Genomic DNA, 26,360 nt, shown 5'->3' with positions numbered 1-26,360 from the left:
AAACAAATCCTTCATTTTCTAGCCCATGTCCTGACTTTCCCTTTTGTACCTGAGTTGAAGTCAAATGCTACATGGAGAAAATAAGAGAAGCTTGAGGTTTACAATGCTTGGGCTACTATTTCTGCTATTCAACTCTACTGTGTCAGGAAGGGTATCAGAGAATTTTGGGAAGTGAGACTTGATCAATGGTCGATAAACTCAAGGTAGAATAAAGCATATCTTTGGACACTATGTTAAAAAAAAAAAGACAAACAGGTGATATCATATAGGAGGAAGACCCTGGAGTTAAGGAATTCCCAGGTTCTGATCCTGCTTCTGCTTGTAAGCTATTTGACATTTGGGTAACTTGCTCAAGTTCTTTAAAGTTCTACAAATACACAATGGGAATACTAACACCTGCCTTATTGGTTAGTTGTGAAGATTAAATGAGCTCATGGATAAAAAGTAACTGGCTCTTAGGGTATTAAAATAAAAGTCATTATTATTACAATATCTTAACAGAGACTATTCCATCCAGGAATGAAAGAGCAGATGTTTCTTTAAATCTTCGCATTTGGCACCCACTCTTCATAGACAGGACGGCATACAACTGCCAACTCAATAAAACAGTCTATCTCTTCAGGTGATTCTTTTAATCAAATTAGTTTGATAAAACTGCTAAAATAACTGATTGAACAATGATGTGATTGATCTAGGAGACCTCGACAGAGTCCTCTTGGTAATCTCTATATCCCAAATAGTTCATTTTCCCTGACATGTTGCTGCTTTAAATAACAGTGTGGATTTCTTACTTTATCTTTACGACATAGGAAATTGTGAAATTTCTTGGTAATAAAGTGTATTCTATAACTATGATTTGGTGACTCACTGAACATTTGATTTGGAAGGAAATTTAGATAGCCTCTAGCCCAACTTGAGTTTACTTACTACCAGTGAAACACAGTGAGGCACAGAGAGCTGAACTGACTTTCACAAGGTTCCATGGCTAGTTAGTGGTAGAGCTAGAGCTAAACTCAGCTTCTGAATTTCTAATCTAATGTTCTTTCCACCACTCTTCTCAAGATGATAGGGCACTACTTTGTACCTTGCCACAGAAATTGGGGTTAAAAGTTTATTTGAAAAAATTGTGTATAATATATACATACCTGATAGGCTTCTACTACCAAATTATTGAGGTTTGCAGCCTTTGATTCTATTTCACCAGCAATTGTGCCAGGCAAGAGGGGTAGAAGGTCCTAGAAAATATACCAGTACATTTACTTAATGACGATAGTATACAATGGTTTAGCAATCACCAAATATTAAAAATTCTTGTAGTTATCAGTGGAAGGTGAGCCATTTCATTACTCAAAACCTGTAAGACAAAAGAAAAATGTAAGCAACCAAGTAGGCCAGCCAAAACATAGACATGTGATATGGTAGTGTGTGAATGTGTATGTGCATGAGAGTGTGTTCGTGCACCAATTAACATGCTGACCTAAAAACCTAATCAAAGTACAGACCAGTATTTCCCAAAGTATCTTCCATGGAACATAGTCCTAAGAGATTTTAAACTTGAAAAGGATTGTGAGGGTGAATAAGTTTGGGAAGTTCTGCATATGATTTCTTCCACTTAGAGACTCAAAATGCTCACTTGAAAATGAAAGATTCAGAGAAGTCCTGCAATTCAGAAATAATTTAGCATTATTTAATGCAGTATTTCTCAACATTTCTTTAGTTACAAAACTCTTTTTTCTGTAACATATATAAATATTTTACAGAACTACTGTTCCATGGCACAACCTTTAGGACATGTTGACCCAAACCAGAGCAAAAAATCATAGTTACAAGTGGACGCTTCAGGGAGCAGGTGTTCTTGATGGATGGTACTTAATAATTATGGAGAAGATTCTAGGTATTCCTATTGAGAAAATGAGAATTAGCAAAGGCTTAAAGGTTTACCTGACTTGTAGATGAAGTAAGAAGAGAGAGGAAACCAGTCTGACTGGCGTGAAAGGTGCATATTTATAGGAATTAGATTATGAGAAGTCTTGAAATCCATTTATACGCTCATTTTCCCATTCACAAGTATCATTAAGTTTCTCTGTATGCCAGCCACTACCTAGACACTAACAATTTGGTATCTTAGATAACAGTGAAAATATATCACTTGTAGATTTTTAAAATCCATTCATCTAAACCATTATTGAGCACCTACTGTGTATCACTTTGGAGATGCTAAATTGCTAGGCCATACAGTTGCCATCTTAAGGATCTCACAGGTATATAAATGAAAATTTCAAAAAACAATGTACACATGAAGCAATAGAGGTATAATAACTTAATGAGAGGGATACTCAGCAAGCATTTGAGGGCTGGGGAAGGTTGTCAGAGACTATTTCCTGGAGGAGGTGACTCATGAGCTGTGTCTTAAAGGATGAGTAAGAGTTAGCCAAGTAAGGAGGGAGAAGGGCTTCCAGGCATGGGGGATAGGTAGCAAGAGCAAAGGCACAAGGAAGAACAGAGGAAAGAAAGAATCCGGTGAGTGCGTGCACAGGAGAATTAGAAGAATGGCTGGAGGGACAAGTGTAAGGCAGAGAATAGTGAGGGATGAGGCCAGAGAGGCAAGTGGGGACCAGATGGTCTCTTAGGCCACGCTAAAGACTTGATCCCCTAAATTAGAGGGAACCACTGGAATATTTTACTCTAGGGAGTGCTGTGGTCACACTTGTGATTTAAATAGATCCTGCAGCCAGGTGGATGATGGATTCGGGAGATGGGCTAGGAATTTGTTACAACCCTGACAGAGGTTATTGATAAAACTATCTCTGGGCAGCCAAAGTAGGTGACTGTAAGGGCAAACACAGGACTTACAGCAGAGCTTCTCAAGCTTTCAGAGCCTGTTGATTCTTACTCTGCACACAATTCAATTAATAATAAACCTGGTTTTATGGTTTATCAGTCATTGGACATTTTTTTAAAGGAGTAGGGAGAAACTACTAGAACCAATAAGACTGTCAAGAAATAATAAATAGCAGAGATAGACGAGGCAAAAGCAGTAAAAAGCTGAACAATAATTTGAAATTCAACTATTAAGATTAGAGGTTAAGAACACAGGATTTAGGCTATTAGGGAAGTTTGGGCAAGTATATAACCTCCCTAAATGTATTTCCTCATCTTTACAAATGGGCATATTAGTAATACTGCCCACATTGTTATGAGTTGTTCAGAGTATTAAATGAGTCAATATTAATAAATTCAGTGCCTGACAATAGTAAGTACTCAATAAGTGGAAACTGTTACTGTTGTTAATAAAGTGGTTTGGGGATTTAATTGGGGCCAGAGCCCTACTTCTGTGGATATTAACAGCTGTTACATTAAAAAGGGGTTCCATGGTATAAAATTTGGGAAAACAGGGAATTAAATAAAGTTTCACTAAAGATTTCTAAGGGAAGAAGTAGGATGATTAAAGTAGTGCTTTTGGATGATAAATATGGCAGTTGGGTATTAGAGAAACTGGTAGAGGGAACACCAGCTTTGTAGCAAATGCAAATGGGTTCAAGTATTTGTTGAAGCTGAAAGAAAACGTAGTCTCTTTGAAGCATTAAAAAATAAGTAAAAGACATTAGGAGTGGAAGGAAGAAGCAAATACAATGAAGAGATGAAGAAGACAACCTGATCAGACATGTGCAGTGAAAATTAGGGTATCAGAGCATCATCTTTTCTTTATAGAAAAGAGAGTTTCCTGGAAGAAAGAATCTAAAAGACTGAAATAAAGCTATAGCAGGGGCCGGCCTCGTGGTGCAACAGTTAAGTTTGCACGTTCCGCTTTGGCGGCCCAGGGTTCGCCGGTTCCGATCCTGGGTGCGGACATGGCACTGCTTGGCAAGCCATGCTGTGGTAGGCATCCCACATATAAAGTAGAGGAAGATGGGCACAGATGTTAGCTCAGTGCCAGTCTTCCTCAGAAAAAAGAGGAGGATTGGCAGCACATGTTAGCTCAGGGCTAATCTTCCTCAAAAAAAAAGCTATAACAGCATCACAGAAGAACAGTTCAATGTGGAGTTGGGGGGAGTGGGTTCCATGACACTGCCAGAGTAACAGAGATGCCAAATATCCATTCTGCTTGTGGATCTCACCTGGCCAGAAGGATTCTGGACAAAACTAAGATGTATTCTTATGGAGGAAGACTTTGACTGGGTCAACTGCTTCCTTGGCTCTTCTGTTCCTTTATTAGATGACCTACACCAAATCTAGCTATGTGCTATTGAAAATTAAGCTGATATTCCTCAACGTAATCTATTACAAGGATGTGCCCATGGACCAGAATATATGTAGGTCTCTGAATATGAAAGGCGTAGTTGGAGTGTGAACAACTTTTCACCTGACTAAAGTCTTCTCCATATTGTTGCAGTCAGTATCACTCTAAGTATCAGTGCTCACCCTTGGTTTTAAGTGTTCCAAACATAGATAGAATTTATACTTAAATGCTAACTTAAGACAACACGTAGTATATATTAGTTAATACAGTATTAAATTTAGATTGTAAAAAGTACAATAACTCAAGAATCTTTACCTGGGGTTCAAAGAAGTATTCTAATTTCAACTACCAATGCAAACATTTTAATTTTTATATTTTGGGAATTAACATACCTTATACCAATGAAACTGTTTTCCTTGAACTGCAAATATGACGTTAATGTTGTTGTCTATTAACTTTTCTGAAAGTTGGCCTAGTGAGGGATGTTCCTGGAATGGATAATGACATAAAGAAGGGAGTGAAATTTAGTGGCTCAATTCCACACATATCCAAACATCTATTATGAAGAAAACCATATGACTGACAAAAATGTACTGTTGGGAAGGATTATGGTTTTAACTAGAGGCATTTAAATTCTTTTAAAAAATAAGATCAAGAACAATGTATTAAGGATATTTGTAGACAAAATCTCCATTAAAAACCTACAACAGATGAAGCGGGCTGAATTAAACATAGTACAAAGAATGTTCAGCACCTTTTTGGATTAATATTGGACTCAAAGTGATATAATTGAAAGACAATTTAATATTCTGAAACAGACACATTAGTGACAATCACATTCTGAAGTGGAGTTCAGCACAAGTGTTGAAATGCAATATATGCATGTGTATATACACATGTATACATACATATATATTTGATATAGAACATGATATAGTATAAACTCTGTTTAAAAGCAGAAAACCCTGTACTCAAAAATCCCAGGTTATCACTTTATGATAAAAATTCTCTTAGGTCCATCCTCTGTATCATGTGAATGACATCTGCCTTATATGATTGTTGGCAAGATTAAAAAGATAACAATAGTACATGAATTATTTAGTGCAGTTTCTTGCATATATTAAGCACTCAAAACTAATGGCAATTATCATGATTTTTACTTTCAACAGCTCATATAAAGTATAGGTTACAGATCTCTCAACTTATTATCATTATACTTTATATATATTATAAATCTGTTTTACTTTGATAAATAAAACTTATGTAGAGCCAACTGTGACATTCTTTCTGGTAGTTAGAAAACTGGGGATGAGTAAGACAGGGAGAATAAAATTTAGTTCAGTAAACATGAGAAATCTGACAACTATAGAAATTGCTATCTACAGTTATATAGTTAGACGTAGTACTTGATACTTTTCTTTCTATAAATGCTTTTCCATATATTCAAGTGATGATCTCAAATAACAACTTCATACCTAGACACCTCTAAGAGAAATAATGTCAAACTTCACCTGCAGTGGTCCCACCTGTTTATTGGTGCCTAGTTGCATCAGCCAACAATCGTGTGACTGAGCCTAATTAGTATCATGGGATTCAAGTTCAAATTACTCTGTAGTTTTCACTTGCCCTTTCAGCCTCCAATGCTAACTGTGTTTTCTTCAAGGTAAAATTTTGCTAAACCGTCTTGCTTAATATTTCTGTCTTTTGGCAACTATGTGAACTTAGTAAAAGAGTTAATTTTACTAGTTTCACTTATAGCCCAAGTTCTGTAACCCACATATTAAACTTATATACACAGACATAAGAGATAGCCTTATGCTTAAAGATACTATCACTAACATGAGTAACTGCGATGATCTGAATATTCATGTCTCCCTCCTTAAATTCACATGTTGAAATCCTAATCCACAAGGTGATGGTATTAGGAGGTGGGCCTTTGGGAGATGATTAAGTCATGAAGGTGGAGCCCTCATGAATGGGATTAGTGCCCTTCTAAAAGAGGGCCAGTTGAGAAAGCTCCCTCACCCCTTTCTCCATGTGAGGTTACAGCTAGAAGATGTTGTCTATGAATCAGAAAGTAGGTTCTCATCACACCCTGAATCTGCCAGCGCCTTTGATCCTGAACTTCCCAACCGTCAGAACAGTGAGGAATAAATTTCTGTTTTAAGCTACCCACTTTATAGGGTTTCGTTATAGTATCCCGAATGGACTAAGATAATAACCATAACAAATATCCTTTTGCCTTTATATAATCTATAATTGCTTTGGTAGAAACAAATCAGGTTTTCATGAACTGCATTTAAATGTGATATGAAACCAATTTATGAAGAGGTTTAAAAAGTATTAGCACATGGATTTTCAGAAGAAAAATTCTGCTCAGAGCAATTCTTGAGAATATAATTTTAAAGTAATAGAAAAAGAATCCTCAAAATATAAATTCTGACATATAAATTCTTATTCCTTATTCCTAATATGTATACTCTTAAAATAGATTTATGACAGTTTGCACAATGCTAGTAAATTAAAGAGGACAAGTAAAGGAAGGGTAAATCTAGCTGTATTTGGAAATTTTTTTTAATGGCAACAACTACTTTTCAAATATTTTTGCTTTGACAAAAAATAATCACAGTTTGCCAAGAATTCCCCCTTCTTAATTTTTAAAACCATTCATATTTTAAGGAAAATTTAATCCATATGTTTTTAATCAGCTTACACTTAACTCACATAAAATCAATATTTAAAGAATAGTCCAAAATGTAAGCAGCTTTTGGAGCCTTCTTAATCTCTTTCCTCTTTTCAAAAACAGGAAGTCACATTGACCAAAAGTACACAAAATTTAAATCTAGAAAGTTCTAGTTTGGTCAGAAGCTCATTAAGAAGGTCAGTTGGATTTTTAACCTTAAAAGAACACATTATTTTGAATGCTAGAAGGAATCTGTTTTAAAAGAAAATTCCAAGTACCTCGAGGCAAATTTGTTAAAATTACAAATGTTTAGCAGATGTTTAAATAAACCACTGTTGACAGGAGAGCTGTGGATTAATGACCATTCTTGAAGCCCCTTCCCCTTTCCTCCAGGAAGCGTATTATCATTTAAGTATTTTATCTTTTATGTCTTGTATTTCACTAGCAGGAACACTCCATCTTAGCCAGCTGTTCTGGTGACATCACTCCTCCTCATCTCTAACTCCCCCTCTGTCTAAGCCATTACATATTGTTTCTCTAAGCTCTGAAAAGAATTAGTGGAGATAATAGGCATTTCAAGAGGCAAAAGGGAGAAGGGAAAGCAATGTGCCAAGACAGCTGCTAAGTAATTAAGGGGAAAAGGATTCCTTTCATAGTTTTCTTCTTCACCAACACCTTCGCTGTGACTTGTGGGAAATGACTTATAAATGTCAGAAGGGAAAAGAAGATAAGAAAGATTCATTGGGAGCAATTTTGGTTAAAGAGATAACTGTGTAGAAATATATGGGAGAATTTTAATAATGTGCCTATGAACTGCCGAAAAAAGAAGTGTCTAAGATTCTTTTCATAAAAGTAGAATTCATAATAAAAATTTTCATAAGATAATGTAGAATTTATAGTATTGACCATCATAATGAGATACAAAAACACCCCCAATGTCTTGATTAAATAAAGTACTCAATTATCTGGATTTTTTTTTGCAGTTTACTTTTTAGGGGAAAGAGACAACATGAAAGCAGTCTGATAGCAGAGATTTATTTAGAGATGAAGACTTTGAATTATGTGATCTCAGTCCCCATCTATCGCAACAGCCTGTTTTCTATCTACATGGCTGCACAATAATAATTGCATAGACCAGGGTTTCTCATCAGTGACACTGTTGACATTTTGGGCCAGGTATTCTGTGTTGCAGGTGGGGAGCTGTCCTGTGCATTGTAGGATATTTAGCAACATCCCTGGTCTCTTCCTACTAGATGCTGGTATCTCCCTCCTCCCGACTTTGGAACAACCAAAATGTCTCTGTAGGGTGAAATGTCCTCTGGGGGGCAGAATCACTCCAGTTGAGAACCATACCAAGAGCAGGGGCTCTCGAAACCGACCACATGGGGCTTCAGCTCCTGGCTCTGCAGTTACTAGTTATGTAATACTGCGCAGCTGTCTTAACCTCTCTGCCATCTAGTTTCCATACATTTAAAACAGGTATAAATACTAATGTCTACCTCTCAGAGTTATGGTGGGGATTATTGGTTAATATATGTAATAATTACAGTGTGTTCACTTACCATTGTGTAATTATTAAGCTCAGACTAATGGTGAGTAGGGGCTCATGTCCTGATGTCACACTGCTTGGCATTTACTATAGGCACTACTACCTAGGGCTGTGTGACCACAGACAAGATCCTGATCCTTTTAGTACTTCCATTTTCTCGTTTATAAAGTGGACGTAGTAGCAATATCTACACCTCAATGCGATGGTGGGTGGTATTAGGTAAATGTAAAGGGGCAAACACCATAGGACTGCTTAATAAAAGTCAGCTTTCAATGAAAGACTGCTTAATAAAAGACATTTGGAGACAATTACTGAAGTCTAGATGTTGGGCTCCTGCATGTGCTTTGTTTGACTTGCCTAATTTATTTACCCTTTGTACCTGGCCCCTAAAGTGTTTGAGTTTGCGACTCCTGCCAAACACAGTATCAATTATAATCATGATATCCTAGTTACTGAAGGAGGGGCACGGACTTATAATTTTTGTAAGCTTTTCAATGAGAGTGGTAATAAAAATTTTCTGCTTAAATATAATTTAACCAAAACATAATTTAATTGGAACATTCCATTTCATAAATATTTTCATCAAATTTTGTTTTTATTGTGCCACTTTTGTAAACCATTATTTTTTTCTCATTTTTAGAGCCATTATAAAAACAGTGCCAGGCTACTTTGAGCCTGGCCAAGGTGATTCTGTGTGCAAGTTTTGCTTTCAATTTAAAAAAACAAAATAAACTAAATATTGTTTGCGGAGATCATTTCCTGGCTATTTTTCTGCAAGCATGAGAAGCATTCAAATTAGGTCTATTCTAAAGTTGTTATTGAAGTCATTATTGTTCTCATAGCATTTACAATTTAAAACAGATAGTTCAGAGAGCAGTAAGCTGATATCAGGCATTTTGTTAGTTTTAAAAGTTGTGACAATATTTTAAGAAAACCACATGCACGTAAACTTAAAATTTTCTAGGTGCATTCTGCCTGGGTGGCATTTCCTTTACTTTCCTGATTGTGCATGTTCATAAAACTCAAAGGTGCTAACACTCTAAACTAATCTTATCTCTTTAATTAATTTAAAAAGTTGCATTTTTAATGTAACATTAAGCAGAGAAAAACAAAATAAGAATCAGGAAAGAAGATAAAAAGTTTTACTATATGCTTTAGTTTAGCCATATTAGAATTACTGTTATTGTTCTCATAATTACAAATCAGTAATTTCCATGAGGCTAAATCAATAGTAATTTGGTTTTCGATGGCCTCTCCTTTTGACCTTAAATCGCTGCGGTGCTGTTAAGCCTCAGTCTATAACGAAAGGTAGCAGATTTGGGGTTATTCTAGGCCTTTTTTTTTCCATTAGATATAAGATTCAGTACTGTGCAAAATTAGGAATATTGTATAAACTTAGGCTTAGGAAGTACATCTTTTTCAACTATTTAAAATAGTAAGAAGAATAATTACTTTGAGAAGACTCTTCAGAGTTGAATATGCTTAAAAATACTTATTAAAATGACTCCTAATATAGCTGCCTTCCAGTGTCATCAAAATCACTAGCATACACTGGTTTCTCAAAGGCAGTCAGTACTGAGTCAGTATGAAGATTGTGGCTTAGGAGGCAAGCTTGAGATCTGAGAATCAACATGTTTACCCTCCCTCTCCACTTCATCCATTACGGATGGGTATGATGATGCTTACCTTGCCAAGTTAACATGCAGATTTAATTAGCTAAGATATAGAAGGGTCTGGCAGATCACCTAGCTCAGTGTCAGTGGTAATAAATGGAGGGAGCCAGCACAGCATCAGGTTGAAGCACATCAATGGATTCTGGCATTAGATAGCTTAGGTGTGGAGCTTGACTCGGATATTTGTAGTAGCTCTGTGACATCACATAAATTAATCTGATGTCTCTAAGTTTCGGCTTCCTCATCTATAACATGGGTTGTCATTAAAGATTGAATGAGATAACATAAACAATATGCTCAGCATGGTGCCCTGCACAGAATAAGTGCTCAATGAATTAGCATGTGTCTGGGACAAAGAAGCAGAGAAGAAGAAAAAGAGAGACATTTAACACTTTCTGAAGTTGAAGAGACTATTTCTTAGTCACAGAGCAGCAAAAATAATTAACAGATCTCTTTACTAAAAGGTTAAAATTGTCTCCTTACATAGAATACTGTCTGATGTCAGCATTAATTAAAATGAGTCTCCCAGACTTTAAAAATTTCAGAAATAGCCCTTTCAGAAAAAAAGGAACACAAATAAATATAATAACTTTTTGAAAGTTTGTTAACTCAGGTAGCAAAATTATGGATTAAACTAGTAAAGCATCTTCTTGAGCTCCCTTTCTTCGTCTGCAGTTCTGGAAAAATTGAATATAATTCCAAATAGTTGAAATACATGATAAAAAGAAAGCTTCTTAAATGGCTTATTATAAATCAAGAACATGTTAAACAAAATTGCATGAGAAGTCAGAAGCAGAATAATGACTGTTTTTACCTAAAAAGAAGCAAAACTCTTTAGTAATACCTAATGTGCTTTCTGCAATTCAGCTTCAGTCCTCTAAGATGGTGATCAATTCAGCATCTAGTCTATCCAAATGAGGCTGCAGGAGAGGGGATGAACCATGAAGCCAGCAGAAAGGGAATTCTGAGGAATTGTATAATAGGATGAGTGAAGAATCACTGACCATAATATGATGAGGCACAAAAAAAGGCTGAATAGGGGCCGGCCTGGTGGCACAGCAGTTAAGTGAGCACGTTCCGCTTCTCGGCGGCCCGGGGTTCGCCGGTTTGGATCCCAGGTGCAGACATGGCACTGCTTGGCACGCCATGCTGTAGTAGGCATCCACATATAATGTGGAGGAAGGTGGGTATGGATGTTAGCTCAGGGTCAGGCTTCCTCAGCAAAAAAAAAGAGGAGGACTGGCAGTAGTTAGCTCAGGGCTAATCTTCCTCAAAAAAAAAAAAAAAAATTTAAAAAAAAAGGCTGAGTAGAGAAAGAAACACCAAAGTTAAGGTACTGAATACAATTAGGAGTATGCTAAGATCTTGCCTGTTTGCATCTCTTCATCCAGGACTGAGTCAGCGACATTTGAAAATCCCATTAATAAAGGTTCATTGCATGACCTGTGTGCCTCTTCTAAAAACTTGCTCCTTCTCCACGTTTTATTGTTACTGCAGACCTTGGTGTTGTTCTTGGCCTCCACCAAGGGTGGGGTGAATGGTTGTGAGGAGGGCTCTGAGTAATATTGGGAATCACCCTGGAGGAGCTGGGTGGGAAGACAAGGTGAAATTCCAGACCCTCTGTATTAATAACTTATCTTCTATACCATTAACAAGTTTTACAGTAACATCTACCATTTTGGAAAGACTGCCATAATTTAAACTGCCATTATTACTGGATAAATGATAAAACTGCATTACTACTCAAGTTTTTCATTCCAACACTTGGAGAAAAAGCAGTGGAAAATGTAATTTATTCAATAGTTTAACATCATTTGCCAACAGCCACATAGAACTATGTAACAATGTGTAAATATAAATTATTTTAAATTATATCTTAAATATATATTAAATTATATATTGTTTTATAATTTATGTAAGCCAAATTATCTGCTTTATTTCTTCCGTAAGTAAGACTGCAGCCAGAAAGTTAGAGCAGAAATGACACCAAGAACTTCATTGCTCTAGTTCTTCTACTTTTCTCAAGACACTATGGCAAAGGGGTTAAGAATACAGATTTTAATGTAAGATTGGACTGGATTGAGCCCCAGCTCTGCTACTTATTAACTTTTTAGCTGTCTGTCCTCAATCAACTTTCTACCCTGAGTTTTTCTGTTGGTAAAATAAGGATAATGATGACTACTGTACAGAGTTGTTGTAGAGATAAATTTGATACTGTGTGCAGTGTTTGCTACAATGGTTTCAGTTAATAAGTACTCAAAACATGTACTTATTATTCTGGAGTTCACCTTGACCCTCCTGAAAAAGTTATGTGTACAAGCTGTAGAACTCTAGTCCCTGTCATTTAGACCATATAGAAGGTCTTTTATCAGTTATTTCCTTTTATAAATAAAAGAACCAGAGTCTTGGAGGAAGAAGTTCCAATACCATTCAACCTTACTGGTATTGGCTGCTGGAGATAAAGCCAGGAAGCGAAGTGTTTGATTGCTTGTCTAACTTATACCTTTTTAAATTCTTCTATAATGGCCAAATAGGAGGTGATGAAGGTCATTTTAGAATGAACAGGTACATATGCTTAGAAGCAGCTTCAGAGTAGCTTTGGATATAAGAGGTTTTGGAGCAGTAGCACATCTTGTATATATAAGTGCATAGTCAAGGGATCAATCAAAATCTTCAACTTCTTTTGTTTTAAGGCAGTGTCCCTGGCAATGAAGGGAATGAGAATTCTTAGGAGTAGGATCCCTTAAAATACACACCTGGGATAAATGAGATAAAAGTGTTCTTCTAAGGTATTAATAAACATACTGCTCCATTGGTGACATGTGGAAGGTTCATTCTTTTAAGTAGATAGAACAATGTTCAAGAAGGCAAATGAAGTTCATGAAAGACTGTCTAAATTCCTGATGTCATAAGAGCCCAAACACTGTGTAAAATTCCACCAGAATTATAATTTATTTCTGTAAGGTTATATGGCATGGCCTGTATCTCAAATTAGGAGAGCATTTCTTTGCCTTAAGGAATCCTTCCTAGATGAACAATAGCACCCTCTAAAATACAATTATGGAGAGATGACTTCAGTGACTTGGCAAAACTTCAAAAGAATAATACAAGGCAATTTGAAAATAATGTGATTATTATTTTTCCTTAAAAAATATCTTCTCCTTGTCTCACAATAAACTAGTTCCTCTTGTCTCCTCCCCCACTCCTCAGTAAATAAGTTAGAACTCCATCTCAGATTAAAAGAAGTTAAATAGAAGGAAAGAAAGATAAGAAATGACTAAATGGAAGTGAGTGGGTCTACCAAAGTGAAATGTGGCTGAGTAGAAGAGAACTAGCAAAGGGAAAGACACTATTGGAATAACCTCAAATCGCAAATTTTTAAATTCAAACTCTAGTTACCTTTTTTTTCTTCTTCTTCTTCTCCCCAAAGCCCCCCGGTGCATAGTTATATATTCTAGTTGTGAGTGCCTCTGGTTGTGCTATGTGGGAGGCCGCCTCACCATGTTCGTGCCCAGGATCCAAACCGACAAAACCCTGGGCCGCCCAAGTGGAGTGTGGGAACTTAACCACTTGGCCATGGGGCCAGCCCCTACTTAACTTTTAAAATCTTTAAATTTTGAGGCTGCTGTCAAGAGACTAAACCAACCAAGGGTTGAACTTGTTTTATGTGGTAATACAATTGCTGCTCTAGACTTTCAATAAGTCTGGTAGGGCATTCCAGATTAACTAAATTTAAACTATTTAAATTTTGCTCACAGGAAGCACAAATATTTCAGCATAATTTATACATTTCTAATATTGTAGTTCACAAATTGTGTGTGAGGTTCCTTGGAGCACCACAGTACACTCACCAGGGTGCTTTGAAATATCTTAAATTTCAAGGGAAACAGTGATACCTGGCATCTGTCAGGTACCACTGAACTACTAGCTGGAGGTAGTTCACAGTTTTAAGATTACACTTGACTCTGTTCCTTTAGATGACATCATATCTTTACAAAGCTGGGCAGCACGAAAATCAGTGTGGAACAGGAAATGAGGGTGGTGTTGTGCCATCTGATTCCAAGGCTTGGGAAGTTCCCATTAGTAAGTTATTTACTAAGAATGACACACATACACACACACACACACACATATTTTGTGTATATATAAATATGTGTGTATATATATACACAGATATAATACATACTGTATGTATTTTTTATGATTCATATGTATTATTTTTTTAACTGGCTTCTAAGTTTTTAGGACATAAGTAGTTAAGATATTTGGAACTAACGACTTTATAAACAGAACTGTCAGGTTTTGTGTTTGTTTTTTTTTGTCCTGGGGCACCAGGAAAAGAATTACTGAGACACTAGGGTACCAAGATCTGAAAAAGTTTGGAAGTTTCTGTTCTAACATTTGTATGAATGTATAAATAGATGTCAATATCAGAAATAAATGATGCTTTGTGCAGTTGATTTTCCACATGTAGAATAGGTAATGCTGGGAAAGATATGGTTCTAGGAGATTGTATTTACATATGTGATTCAGAGCTGAAGCTAACCCTCAGGAAGCAATCCAGATATCCACTGATTTAAAAAAAGAGTCCCTAAATATAGATAAGCTTCAGAGGAAAGGAGCTAGGTACAGAATATTTTTTTTTCCTAGTCTCTATTTAGATTCTACCTGTTATACTATGAGGACTCCTCAGGCCGAATATACTTTTCTTACCAATCCTTAATACATTTTTAGATACCAACTCTGTAGAACTAGTCTATTTATATAAAGCAAAGGTATGTATTTTTTATTTTTAAGATCCTTCAGTTGCATAAAAATTAAGCTCTTGTATCACTTTCATTTTCGTAAGTAATATAGTGCTTTGTAGCACATCAGAGAGTCAGCTACTAGATATTGTCAAAGTATTTTAGCCTTATATTTTATTGATCAGCATTTATAGATTGCATTGTTCCATACTTCTCTTTCATGGCTTATCCTGACTCTGAACCATGCTCCTTTAGGTAATTTCTTGGTACAAGAGCAGCTGAATTGCCCATTTAAACTTAAACTTTAATCAGAAGATCCATAACTACTAAGAGGCTATTGCTGCATTACCATGCTTGTTGATCTGACATAGACGTTGTTTTTCAGATGGCAGTTTCCGTCATTTGGCACCACGATGCCTGCCAATTTGCTATCAAGAGCAAGATGAGATGTCTGATCTGTCATCACCAGCAGCAATCTTTTAGCTTCTTTTCGCCATCCAATATGACTCTTAAAATAAAGATGTAATTAGCCCTTGTACAATAACATAGATCTGTACTGTGGTCTTTATCTCAAGTAAACATTAAGTTCGAGTTAACAAGCATTGTTAGGCTAGAATGATGTGCCCAAACACAATGCTGTCTCATAAATAGCGTTAACTTTTATTTGTATATCCTCTATTTTAACAAAGTCATTTGACCACACTAGCTCCTGGCTAGAGACTTCTAATGTTCCCCTAGAAGAAGAACAAGCCAGGTTTGTGAAGTTCGTGATGGGAGTAGGTTAACAGGCTATTTCTGGTTCTTCCTTAGAAAGTAGTGAGGAAAACAGCGGCCCTTTTGGAAAGGGTTTTCCAAGTGAATAAGTTATTTTTTCCCTTTTATCTTTTCCTATTTATAATCCTCTCCCAATTTAGTCCCCCTGTCTTGAACACATACCAAAATGAATAACTTTGGTGACGAATAAGAGATAGGAGAAGAGTGTATCCTTCTATGCTATGTTTTCACTCCATAAATCAAAGAGAAAATAAAAATCCTAAATTCTTGGAGGATTTTGCATCTGAACAAACACTCAATAATGTGAAACTTCTTACCTCACAGACAGCTGCCTGAAGCATGGCATCAAAACCTCCTTCAGGCGTATCTATATTTCCAGAGATCTTCTGTCTGTGTACTGCTTTTTCAAACTCAGTGATGTTCTCCGTCAAAGACAGCACATGGATGTATCCATGGGGAGGCATACAGTCTAAATTGTAGTCACTATATGAGAAAAGAAGAAATGTAAATTCTATTTTGCTGTCCTTCCTTCAAAGATCCAAAATACTATTCACAGTAAAATTGTCTGGTTGGTGTGAGAAGGGAATACTTTTTTTTTTTTTGCCAAGGAAATTTTGTTAGAGAGAATCTGTACTTTATAAAATCAGAGAAAAGTTCAATATTGGCAACTATTTCTTTGCAAGTAGGAAATAGGAATATAATGGTTTGGTGTTCAAAAAATAAAGAAGATTAAACATATTTCTTTAATATAGAACACCTAAGGGCTTTTATTATGTTAATATGCACTGTTAAATTTTAAGGGGAGATAAGAACTTGCAGTGATTTCCAATCACATTTGACCACAGGACAGCTGAAAAACACTTTTTGGGAAATGGTTTTAGGAATTTAGTTAAAATACTATACTATTGTTACATATTTTAAAATGTGCTGATTTTTTAAGAGATGTTTGGTGTGGAATTATTGATGAACAATCAAAATTCATTAAAATTGTTTTGAGAATTCCATGATGTCCCAAAAAATCGTACTCATTCCTCAGGTCCATCCACATTCAGGGAGAAAGCACATGAAGCTCCATGAGGAGATGTGTCACTCCTGTTCCTCTACAACAGATAGCAGAGTTATCTTGCTAAATGAGAGTGTGTACTGTAAAATGATCTGAGCAATTTATGGAATTGGGAATGAAGATGTTAAAATGAAATGTTTTATTAAGGAAGAACTGAACATCTATTTCTCTCTGAAAATTCAACAGCCCAATTAGAATATTGTACGAGAAACTTGTATCTTTAAGGTCAGTTCTCATTTTATAGTGGGGCATATGCTATTTAGAATCAGACTTCCAAAATGATGAGAAAAAGGGCTCTTTCTAGCAGGCAAATTCTCATCTTCTGACCTACCCTCCATGTGCTAGCTGAGCTTTCTTTGAAGTCACATCATAAGCAACATGATTACAAACATAGTCACAATAGATTAATGGAAGGATAGATGCAGTACTGGCAACATAAGTACTTTAAACTTGATAAACTTGATTCAGTAAATTTGGAAAGATCAAAAGGAGAAATACAGAATTTTCAAAGAGATATTTATATACATGGTAGCCTGGTTATTGAAGGTTCATTCAAAATTATTAATATTGTTTGTGGGTTTTTTGTGATAAAAACTAATTGAATGCTATTTGAAAAAATAAAAAGTCCAAGCTACAGATAATCTCAGAAGTTTTCAGACAGGAATATACCTCCTCTCCCAGCATTTTCATTTCTCATTTAATAAAACAAAAATGTAAAATTTAGTGAGTCCTTTATATAAAAACAAAATGAGATTTTATAAGGAAAAAATTTATTTAGCATTCTGAAATCCACATTGAACACTAGATACCTGCATTGATTATGAATCCTTTCTGGGTGGATGCTAATGTATGGTGAAACTGTTTTATCAACATATGAGCCAAATCCAAGGCGGAAGTCACGGGAGAAAAATGCCATTTTTCTAGATAAATCATTTCCAACGGAATTTAATTTTTCAATATTATTGTGCATTGATGCTGAGACGTCAACTAGATAATAAAGATCCACAGGATATTGCTTCAGAGGATGAATTTTCAGCATAAAATTAGCTTTAGCTCCTAGTTCAAAGAAAGACAAATATATGTAGTATTCATTTTAAACATCTCAGGATAAGCTGTCAAGAAAAATCAGTCACATTTTAGATATAGAACAATTATAAAAAATTTGTGCATAATAAATGCAGTTATGGATATTCTGAAATAATTTTAAGGCAATTTGAAAACCATACCAATTTATTAGTCTGCAACTTCTACAATGCAGTTCTCACAATTCTATAGGGCAGACAGAGATAATAACAAATGGGCCAGCACAATGTAAATGTAATAGGGAATATATTGTCACCATATGAAACTTTATTTCTAGTATCTAGAAAAACACAGCGCAAAATAGCAAGCAGCATTCTATCTCAAGACAGAGTAGGTGGCTGTGTTTATTTGTAGGTGGCTTTCAGGTTTGAAGAAAACCAGAAAAGCATCTTAAGAAAAATTACCCCTTACTGGATGCCAATATAAATTCACTCTTTTGGGTTAAGGCATATTTGCATATGAGATGTGAAAACTCTGGTACTGAGAAGTACATTAAGCTACTCAAAATATTTAGTACTTCATCATGAATTATTTGGTAAGATTCTTCCCAAGAGTTAGTTGTAAGAAGGAATGAGACAGTGGTCTAAAGAATGGTACCTAGCAGTGCCACATTGTGGACCTGGGCAATGTGGGAGACAGCATTTGTCCAATGCATAGTGGGTGCCTGATACACATATGTTGAAGAGGGATCACGGAGGCAAAGGAACTGGATGAGAAGAGAGGGTCATCACAAGGAGAACTGTGGGAGCCTCCCAAGGACAATGGTCTGCAATACAGTTCTATTTAGTTCTCTGTCCATTATCATTTGATACAAGGATCTGTATCCCTGCATACAAAAATATGGCACCCTACAGAGTTGGTAGCTCCCTAGTTAATTTTTTAAAGTATATGGTGAAAAGAAAGCCAACAATTTAAATACAGGCAATTTGTGAATTTTACTTTTTTAAACAATTTTAAAATTTTACTTTTGTAAGCATTAACTGTTTGTCCACAGGGAATATTTTGAGTGGAAAAATTTTTTTAATAAACACCAATTTGTAAACATAATTGGTAGTCTGATCTACTTATTTAAGGAATCCTCTAATTTATTCATCTCTGCTTTTTGAGTATCTGGTGAAAAACCTTGCACACATAGAAGTGTCCTGTAAATTGGGGTAGAGAAGTGCAATTCAAGAGAATGATATAATCAGATAGATAAGGCTGGGTTGATGAGAAATAGAAATGGAGCACAACTAGCGAGGATGGTTCATGTGGACGAGCTTGAACTTTAATGTGTGGGTCAGCATTTAAAAATTTTTTTACAAATTGTGTAATTGTCTTTTAACTGTCGACTTGGGCATATGGCTAAAGGCCTTAGGTACTGGCCACATGGTATTTTCATCTTGGTGGATCGTTGTAGTTTATGGTGGTTCTGTCTAAAGATGAATGGCTATCTGCTTTTATAGAGACATTGCAAAATGCACCAGATATTCAGCATATTGTTCAGGTTGTTATATTGTTGGTTGGTTATTTCAGTCAACAAGCAGAGTTTGTGTTGCATCAACAAAAACACAGTCCTTGGAGGCCTGAGCTATTCAGGGAGGTCCAACCAAATGATAGCCACACAGGAGCTTTCAGCATGCACCTGCTGCTCATGACTTAGCAAGCAAATCCTGGTCTCACTGGCCTCAGCAGAGAAAGATGTGTAAGGAAACTTTGCCAAATGGTCATAGTTGGAGGGTATAGGCTGCTGTAACTTGATTTTGGATTATGTAGATGCTGGCATTAGCACATGTATCTGGGTCAGTTGAAGACAGTATGGGCTGACACTTCAGTAAGACAAGTTTTCAATAGAGGAGAAAAGAGAATCTTTCCATACACAGGCCTTTTAGTCATTGCTGGAGAGAATGATAATTGCTACTTTTAAACTGCAAGGCAATTATGTTTCCTGCAAGGTTCTAGCTTTAAGTAGTTAGCTCAAAGTAAGCAGCCCTAAATAGGCTCACCCAAACCCCACTCTGCTTGTTAAGGAGGAAAATGAATGGGCCAAGCTTAGATTACCATGTTTTGCCCATGAGCTTGAGACAATCCCCACAATATGCTCTCAAATTGGCTTTGAATTGGATAATTATATGTGAGGGAGAGACCTTCTCTTGGAGGCAGTAGAAATACCTTTTCATGGAACATGGATACTCTATCCCTAGATAAAATCCCCATTCAGTTCATATTGGGGTGCTACCAACACAGGGCTCAAAGGGCAGATGACATTAAAGGCTTTGAACATATTGAATGAAAAAGAAATATCTAAAAATAAGACAATATCTGTGGCTGTCACCGTTGTAAGGTTATCAATGCATGCAGCAGCATCTTAAATGCTACTCAGAGGGGGGCTATGCAGAGATAGATTCTTTTAGTGGCTAAGAACTACTAAGTCAGGTAATCTATGTAAAATATTTACCATGGTGTTTGGTACACAGTAAATATGCAGATGTTAGTAATTATTACCATTACTATTACTAGATTCTAAGTAACATTAGGGTAAGAACTGTTTGTTCATCTCTGAAGCCTCTGGGTTTGGTACATGCATAGCCACTCATAAATGTTCTTTAACTAAATCATATTTGAAGCATTTTTTGATACAGCATTTCAAAATGCTCACATATTTATCACAATAAGAAGCTAATATCTATGCGTTCTTTCCCACAGTTTAGGGAGAGCTTAAATAGTTTCTCTCTTTAAGAGGAAAAGAGTATCATCTGGCCCCAAAATATTTATGCCACCACTTATGTTATCTCCAGGAAAGCTTCATCCTCATACCTTTTGAGATTCTGAAGGCTGAGATCCTTATTCCTGTCAAGTAACTTTGAAGGGAAGAAGTGAGTCTGTGACATAGAATAAGAAAGAAGACTTGGAGGAAAGTTGAGACCTACTTAGAGCTATTGCCAGTATTGGTTTGAATAGCTCAAAGAATAAAAGTTGTTAGAATGAGTTTTAAATCACTCAAATAATGGTGTGAGTATCTCTGAAGAACTGGCTGCAGCAAACATGACTAGACATTAAGAAAAGATAGCTAAAAGTTCTGAATAAGATGAGGCTGAAAAACCATAAGAAAATATGGAAAACTGTGGCAGGAAGAAAGAGCAGCCAATTTCTATTCATTAGATTTGGGCAAGGGGAGGAGAAGGCCGAAGAATGAGACTGGTTTGAAACAGCAAGGTACAGACTCCAGCACATTTCCGAATTTCTGCGGGGGCTAAAAAGGGGAATATTTACCAGGGGGTGAAGGGAAAATATGCATGATTTCTATATTTTTATGTTTTTTGAAAAAAAGTTTTAATTTAGGAAGAATACCTGAAAAATCTTACATTTTAAATTAAGCTACACTAAATTAAAGGCTTTTTTTCTTTACAATATTAAAATGAATCAAGTTTGAAACATTTTCTTGAATTAGTGAAGTATAGATTATACTAAGAAATTATCATATGTATTGTATTACTTCTGAAGCAGAATTAAAGAGTTCCTTTCTGTCTCCTACCTTCCTGAAGATTTCACTTCAATGTTCTTAAGGAACACAAACTAGGATCAGTAGCCTATTTCTGTTATTACTTTCCCATAAAATTGATAGGCAAAAATAATAAAAAAAAGTATAGCTTAAGAAGTGAAAAGTAAAAGAAAATATCATTTTTAAATCTCATTTTAAAGATCCAGTTATATATACTTTACATAGTCCTACTATTATTCTTTTAAAAATTTAGTTGGCTCACAACTAGAAGGACCTGCAACTAAGATATACAACTATGTACAGGGAGGGTTTGGGGAGATAAAGCAGAAAAAAAAAAAAAAAGATTGGCAACAGTTGTTAGCCCAGGTGCCAATCTTTAAAAAAAAATAAAAATAAAAATAAAAATTTAGTTGGTATATGATATAATAGAAATATCCATGAAAAATTTAAAAAACTTGATAGATGCTACATTGAAGTTCATGAATTTTTATCAGATAAGAATAAAGTGATTATCTCTAAATAAATCAAATAAATAAAATTCAATATTAGGGGATAAATGCATTTTACACTTAGGTATGCATTATATTAAACCCTTGACTCTTATGTGTGTCATGATGGAAAGGACTTTTCCATCATGAGGAGTGATGTTTCTAAATACCTGGTGTTGGTAAAATTATAGCTTTATATACTATGATTCAAAGCTGGCATAGGAAAGCTTAGGAAACATGTTCCAGCTTGCTAGTACTAGGAAAGAGGCAAAAGAAAACAGCTAATGGACTGGTTACACTTAAACTGAAGAGATTAAAAAGAATGAGAACAGGCAAGGTTGATTCATGAAAGCCTTAACTGGACATCATTTTTTCTTGTGAATAATCTGATAATATACATTAAAAACTGAAATAAATTTACATATATTTGACCTAGTAAATCTATTTCTAGGAATGTATCCCAAATAAATATGCTATTATATACAAAGATACATGCATAATGAGTATCACTGAAGATTTGTTTTAAAAAACTGTATTCAGATTTGATTGGGATTGTCTTACATTTATTGATTCATTTGGATTTTGTTTCATTTATAAAATATGTTTATAGAAAACTCTCATTGTTATAATATTGTCTTCCTATTCAGGAACATAAAATCCTTCTGCATTTATTCATATCTTCTTTTAGGTAGCACAATGGCTTCTACACATTTTTTAAACAGTTTATCCCTAAACAGTTTACTTTTTAGGTCGCTGCTGTAAATTGATCCCCATTTTTCATTATACTTAATGCTACATGGGAAATTCATTGATTTTTGAATATTTTTAAAAAACAACCTGCCACATTTTTTATTTTTAATTTTAATAGTTTTAGTTGATTTGCTTGGATTTTCAAGGTAGACATATAATGATAATTTTGCTTTATCTCTTCAAAATGTTTATAATTGTATTCCGTTTTCTTGTCTAATTGCCTTTATGTAAAACTTCCAGAAGGATTTTAACATCTATTAAGGAAATACTCTTCAATTTTGATTTTGGCAGGAATGAACACTAAATTTTATTGTATGATTTTTCAGCTTCTATTGAGATAACAGTACATTTTTTCTCCTTTTGGCAAACTGAGATAATAAAAATATATTTATTTCAAAATAATCAACTACCCTGGGTTTTCTAGGTTAAATCTACTTGTATGGTGCTATTGTTCTTATTATCACATACAGTTTAATTTGATTTCCTAAAATGCTATTAAGGGTTTGATACTAGGGTTATGCTAAAAAATTGAATAGCTTCTAGGCCTTCTCTAAAACTATGGAAGAGTTTACTTAGCACTGGGATAATGTGTTCCTTGAATGTTTGGGTGAACATGAAATCATTTCTCATGAAAACATTTAGACCTAATGTCTTTAGGGAGCGTTTCTTTTACAATTTTCTTAACTTATATCTTTATTAGATTCCTTAGGGTTCTACCTCTTCTTGAGTCAATTTGTCATAAGTAGTTTCCTAGAAAATCATCTACATTATCAAGATTTATACATTTACTATAGATTTTTGTGCTTACTATTTTCTTAGTCTTTTTTTCCAGTATATGTTTCTCTGAGTATAGTCTACATAATTAGGTTATTTGCTTTTGTCCTCTTTGCTTAATTAGCTTTGCCAACAATTTATCTGATTTTTTGGGCTTTGCAAAGAACCAGCTCTTGGCTTTATACATTCATTTTACTTTTTTATTTCTCTTTCGCATTTCATTAATTCTGTTTGTTTCTTAACTTATAAATTCCTTCCTCTTGTTTTTCTTATGGTTATTTTGTTTTTGTTGTTTCTATATCGTTATTTGTATTCTTAGGTAATTTTTGTTCATTCTTCTTTAATAATAAAAGTATTTAAAGTTTTTAATTTTTCTAAGAGCAACTTCAGTCATATATCCCATATACTTTGATGTGAGTTGTTATTGTTGTTATTAAATACTCTATGACTAGAGTTTTGATTTATTCTTGAAGATAAAGTTTATTTAAGAGAAGCTTCTCTGAGTTTCTCTGTTATTTAATATTTGTTTATCCTCTTGTACTGACTTCAAATTTTATTGCACAGTGCTCAGAGTTGGCCTATAAAAATAGTTTCACTTTTTGGAAGTCAGTTTTCTTGAGTAAAATATGATTAATTTGTAAAAATATTCCATGGCCTTTAAAAATATTATTTTATATATCAAGTGCTATGAACTGAATTGTGTCCCCCCCAAATTTATATGTTGAAGCTGTAACCTACAAAGTAATGGTGTTTGGAGATGGGGGTCTTTGGGAGATTATTAGGTTTTTAGATGAGGTCATGAGGGTGGGACCCTCACGATGGGATTAGTGCCCTTCTAAGAAGAAACACCAGAGAGCTCTTTCTCTCTCTCGCTCTCTTTCTCTGTCACTCTCTCTCCCTCTCTAGTAACTGAATCCAAATCAGCCAGGACCTTGATCTTAGATTTCACAGCATTAATTTCTGTTGTTTAAGCCACCTAGTGTATGGTATTTTGTTACGGCAGTAATAGAAGGAAGAAAGCACCATAATCTTACCAACCTAATTACTTTCATTTTTATGTATCTCTTTCCAGCTGTTGCTAATATATGTCCATTCTGGGATGTATATTTATTTAAATGGTGAAGAGCACAGTTTTAATTGGAAGGTGGGAGTATGCCTAAGGCCAAGAAAGAAACAGACTTTGTTTTTCTGGTAACCCAAGAGTCTGGAAGAAAGAGCTCAGCTTTGGAATAGGGAGGTCATGTGTCAATAATGGTTATTAAAAAACTTAATGACAGGACAAGACCACCCAGAATGAAATAATGAAGGCTTGAAGGCAGTTGCATACTACTTAAAACGAAATGCTTCTAATTGAGCGATGCATACCTGTGTGCCTGAACTTATCTGGCCATATGTAGTTTGTACACTGGGATTCTCTAGCACTGGAAGAAAATGAATTATTTCCAGTGGCCTACTACATATAGCATATAGTGCCAAACTGTGGAATACAATGTGATGGAAAGGCAAGTACAAGAGAAGCATAGGAGGAAAAGTGTGTATTGATCTCAGGGTCCATCACAAAGCAGCTCAAGTTAATTATGACAATTATGAATTGTAGTTTTCTGTTTAAAAGTTTGTCACAAAGGCTCTGAGGACTTAGCTTAAGTTAATTCACATCTCTTACTAATTAGTTAATCAACCAATAAATTCAGCGAATACTTATGAAGTGTTTACTACATGCCAGGACTCTGCTAGGCATTGGAGAAACAGAGTGGAATAAAACATATTCTCTTTCTTCCAGAGCTGGCAGTGGAGTGGGAACACAATTGCACTACAATGTGATCAAGTCTGAAAACACATAATTATAATATACTGTGGTCAGATTTGCAAAGAGTGCCTGAGGCCACTGTTAGCTGTAGGCACAATAAAGACTAGAATTCTGATTTCTTGATTCTGAGCCCACTGTTATTTCCACTACACCAATACTGCCCGCCACAAAATATTAAGCAAATAAAACTAAATGTAATTTCAAATTAAGAATCATCATAGATTTATTTGAAAATAACCAAACCTGGACGCAGCTGGATCGACACTTCTCCTGGTGTTACCTGGGTATTAATTTCATTTTCACTTGGCATTACATGTACAGATGGGTATTCTATCGAATCAATCAAGCAGCCTTTGCTTATTAAATTGGAAACAATATCACAACGTACACTCCTTGATCCACCTGAAATGAAATCCTGTTTAAAAGAAGGAAAATCACTCATGTTTTTAGTGCATATCATCTCAATTATAACCAAAGAAAACCACATAACAAATATTGCAAAGAAGCCATCTTCCAATATTGCACAAATTATGCAACTATTCAGAATAGCTGCATGTTTCCAGAAAGAGTACTGGCAAATTTGTCTTAAATAAAGCTTTAACTTCTAAATCTATTTAAAAAGATTTAAAAAGTACTTTAATTTAAAAAGTACTTTAAATACTGTTAACTGATCACTGTAAAATTATGCCACCTTAATTCTTTCTAAACATTTTACTTTGGAAAGATTGCTCCAAAAGAAAATTAGCCAAAATAGACCCTTCAGTGGTTCCAAATGTAAGCCTCAGTTCTCAAAGAACCCAACTGGTATGTTTATTATGTACTATTATGTTTGGAATATGAGAGCAAGTCCTCAGAAATCACATGCCTAATTAGGTACTGAAACTTCATAAAAGAATGAATTGGAAATCTGCATTTCGTAGACTATGAAATCCTCCAACTTCTTATACACACAAACAGCCTTTAAGTAATTCAGTAAACCAAAGAAGTTGCTCATATGAGGCTGGGCGATGTAAGATTGCAGCTCAAATTCTCCTGATTTTGCAACTGAATCTAGAACTTTCATAACTATTCAGCATTGGGTAGTTGATGGTTATCCAATAGTCATCCAATAAACTTGGAATTAATGGAGCAAGCTTAAAATTTAATTTATCTTGACTGAGAAAAAACTGATATTTTTATTTTTCATGTAACCATTCAGGTTTTTTCCTAAGAACAGGAAATATATTGAAAAGTATAGAAATATATTTTAT

General features: G+C 35.1%; 1 protein-coding gene across 1 annotated transcript in view; it reads right to left on the bottom strand.

Annotated features, from left to right (window-relative positions):
* ITGB8 (integrin subunit beta 8) overlaps positions 1–26,360 on the bottom strand; it is an 80,076-nt gene that overhangs the window by 17,721 nt on the left and 35,995 nt on the right. The window contains exons 3-8 of the mRNA XM_008533494.2: positions 25,354–25,525; positions 17,537–17,783; positions 15,982–16,147; positions 15,240–15,398; positions 4,633–4,728; positions 1,146–1,235 (exon numbers count right to left, since the gene is read on the bottom strand). Coding sequence (XP_008531716.1) covers positions 1,146–1,235; positions 4,633–4,728; positions 15,240–15,398; positions 15,982–16,147; positions 17,537–17,783; positions 25,354–25,525 — 930 coding nt within the window. The remainder of the gene's footprint in view (positions 1–1,145; positions 1,236–4,632; positions 4,729–15,239; positions 15,399–15,981; positions 16,148–17,536; positions 17,784–25,353; positions 25,526–26,360) is intronic.

The sequence above is a fragment of the Equus przewalskii genome, chromosome 4 (assembly GCF_037783145.1).
Source record: "Equus przewalskii isolate Varuska chromosome 4, EquPr2, whole genome shotgun sequence".
NCBI classification, from domain to species: Eukaryota; Metazoa; Chordata; class Mammalia; order Perissodactyla; family Equidae; genus Equus; species Equus przewalskii.
The sequence above is the reverse complement of the archived record's forward strand: the minus strand, read 5'-3'. Positions and strand labels throughout refer to the sequence as shown.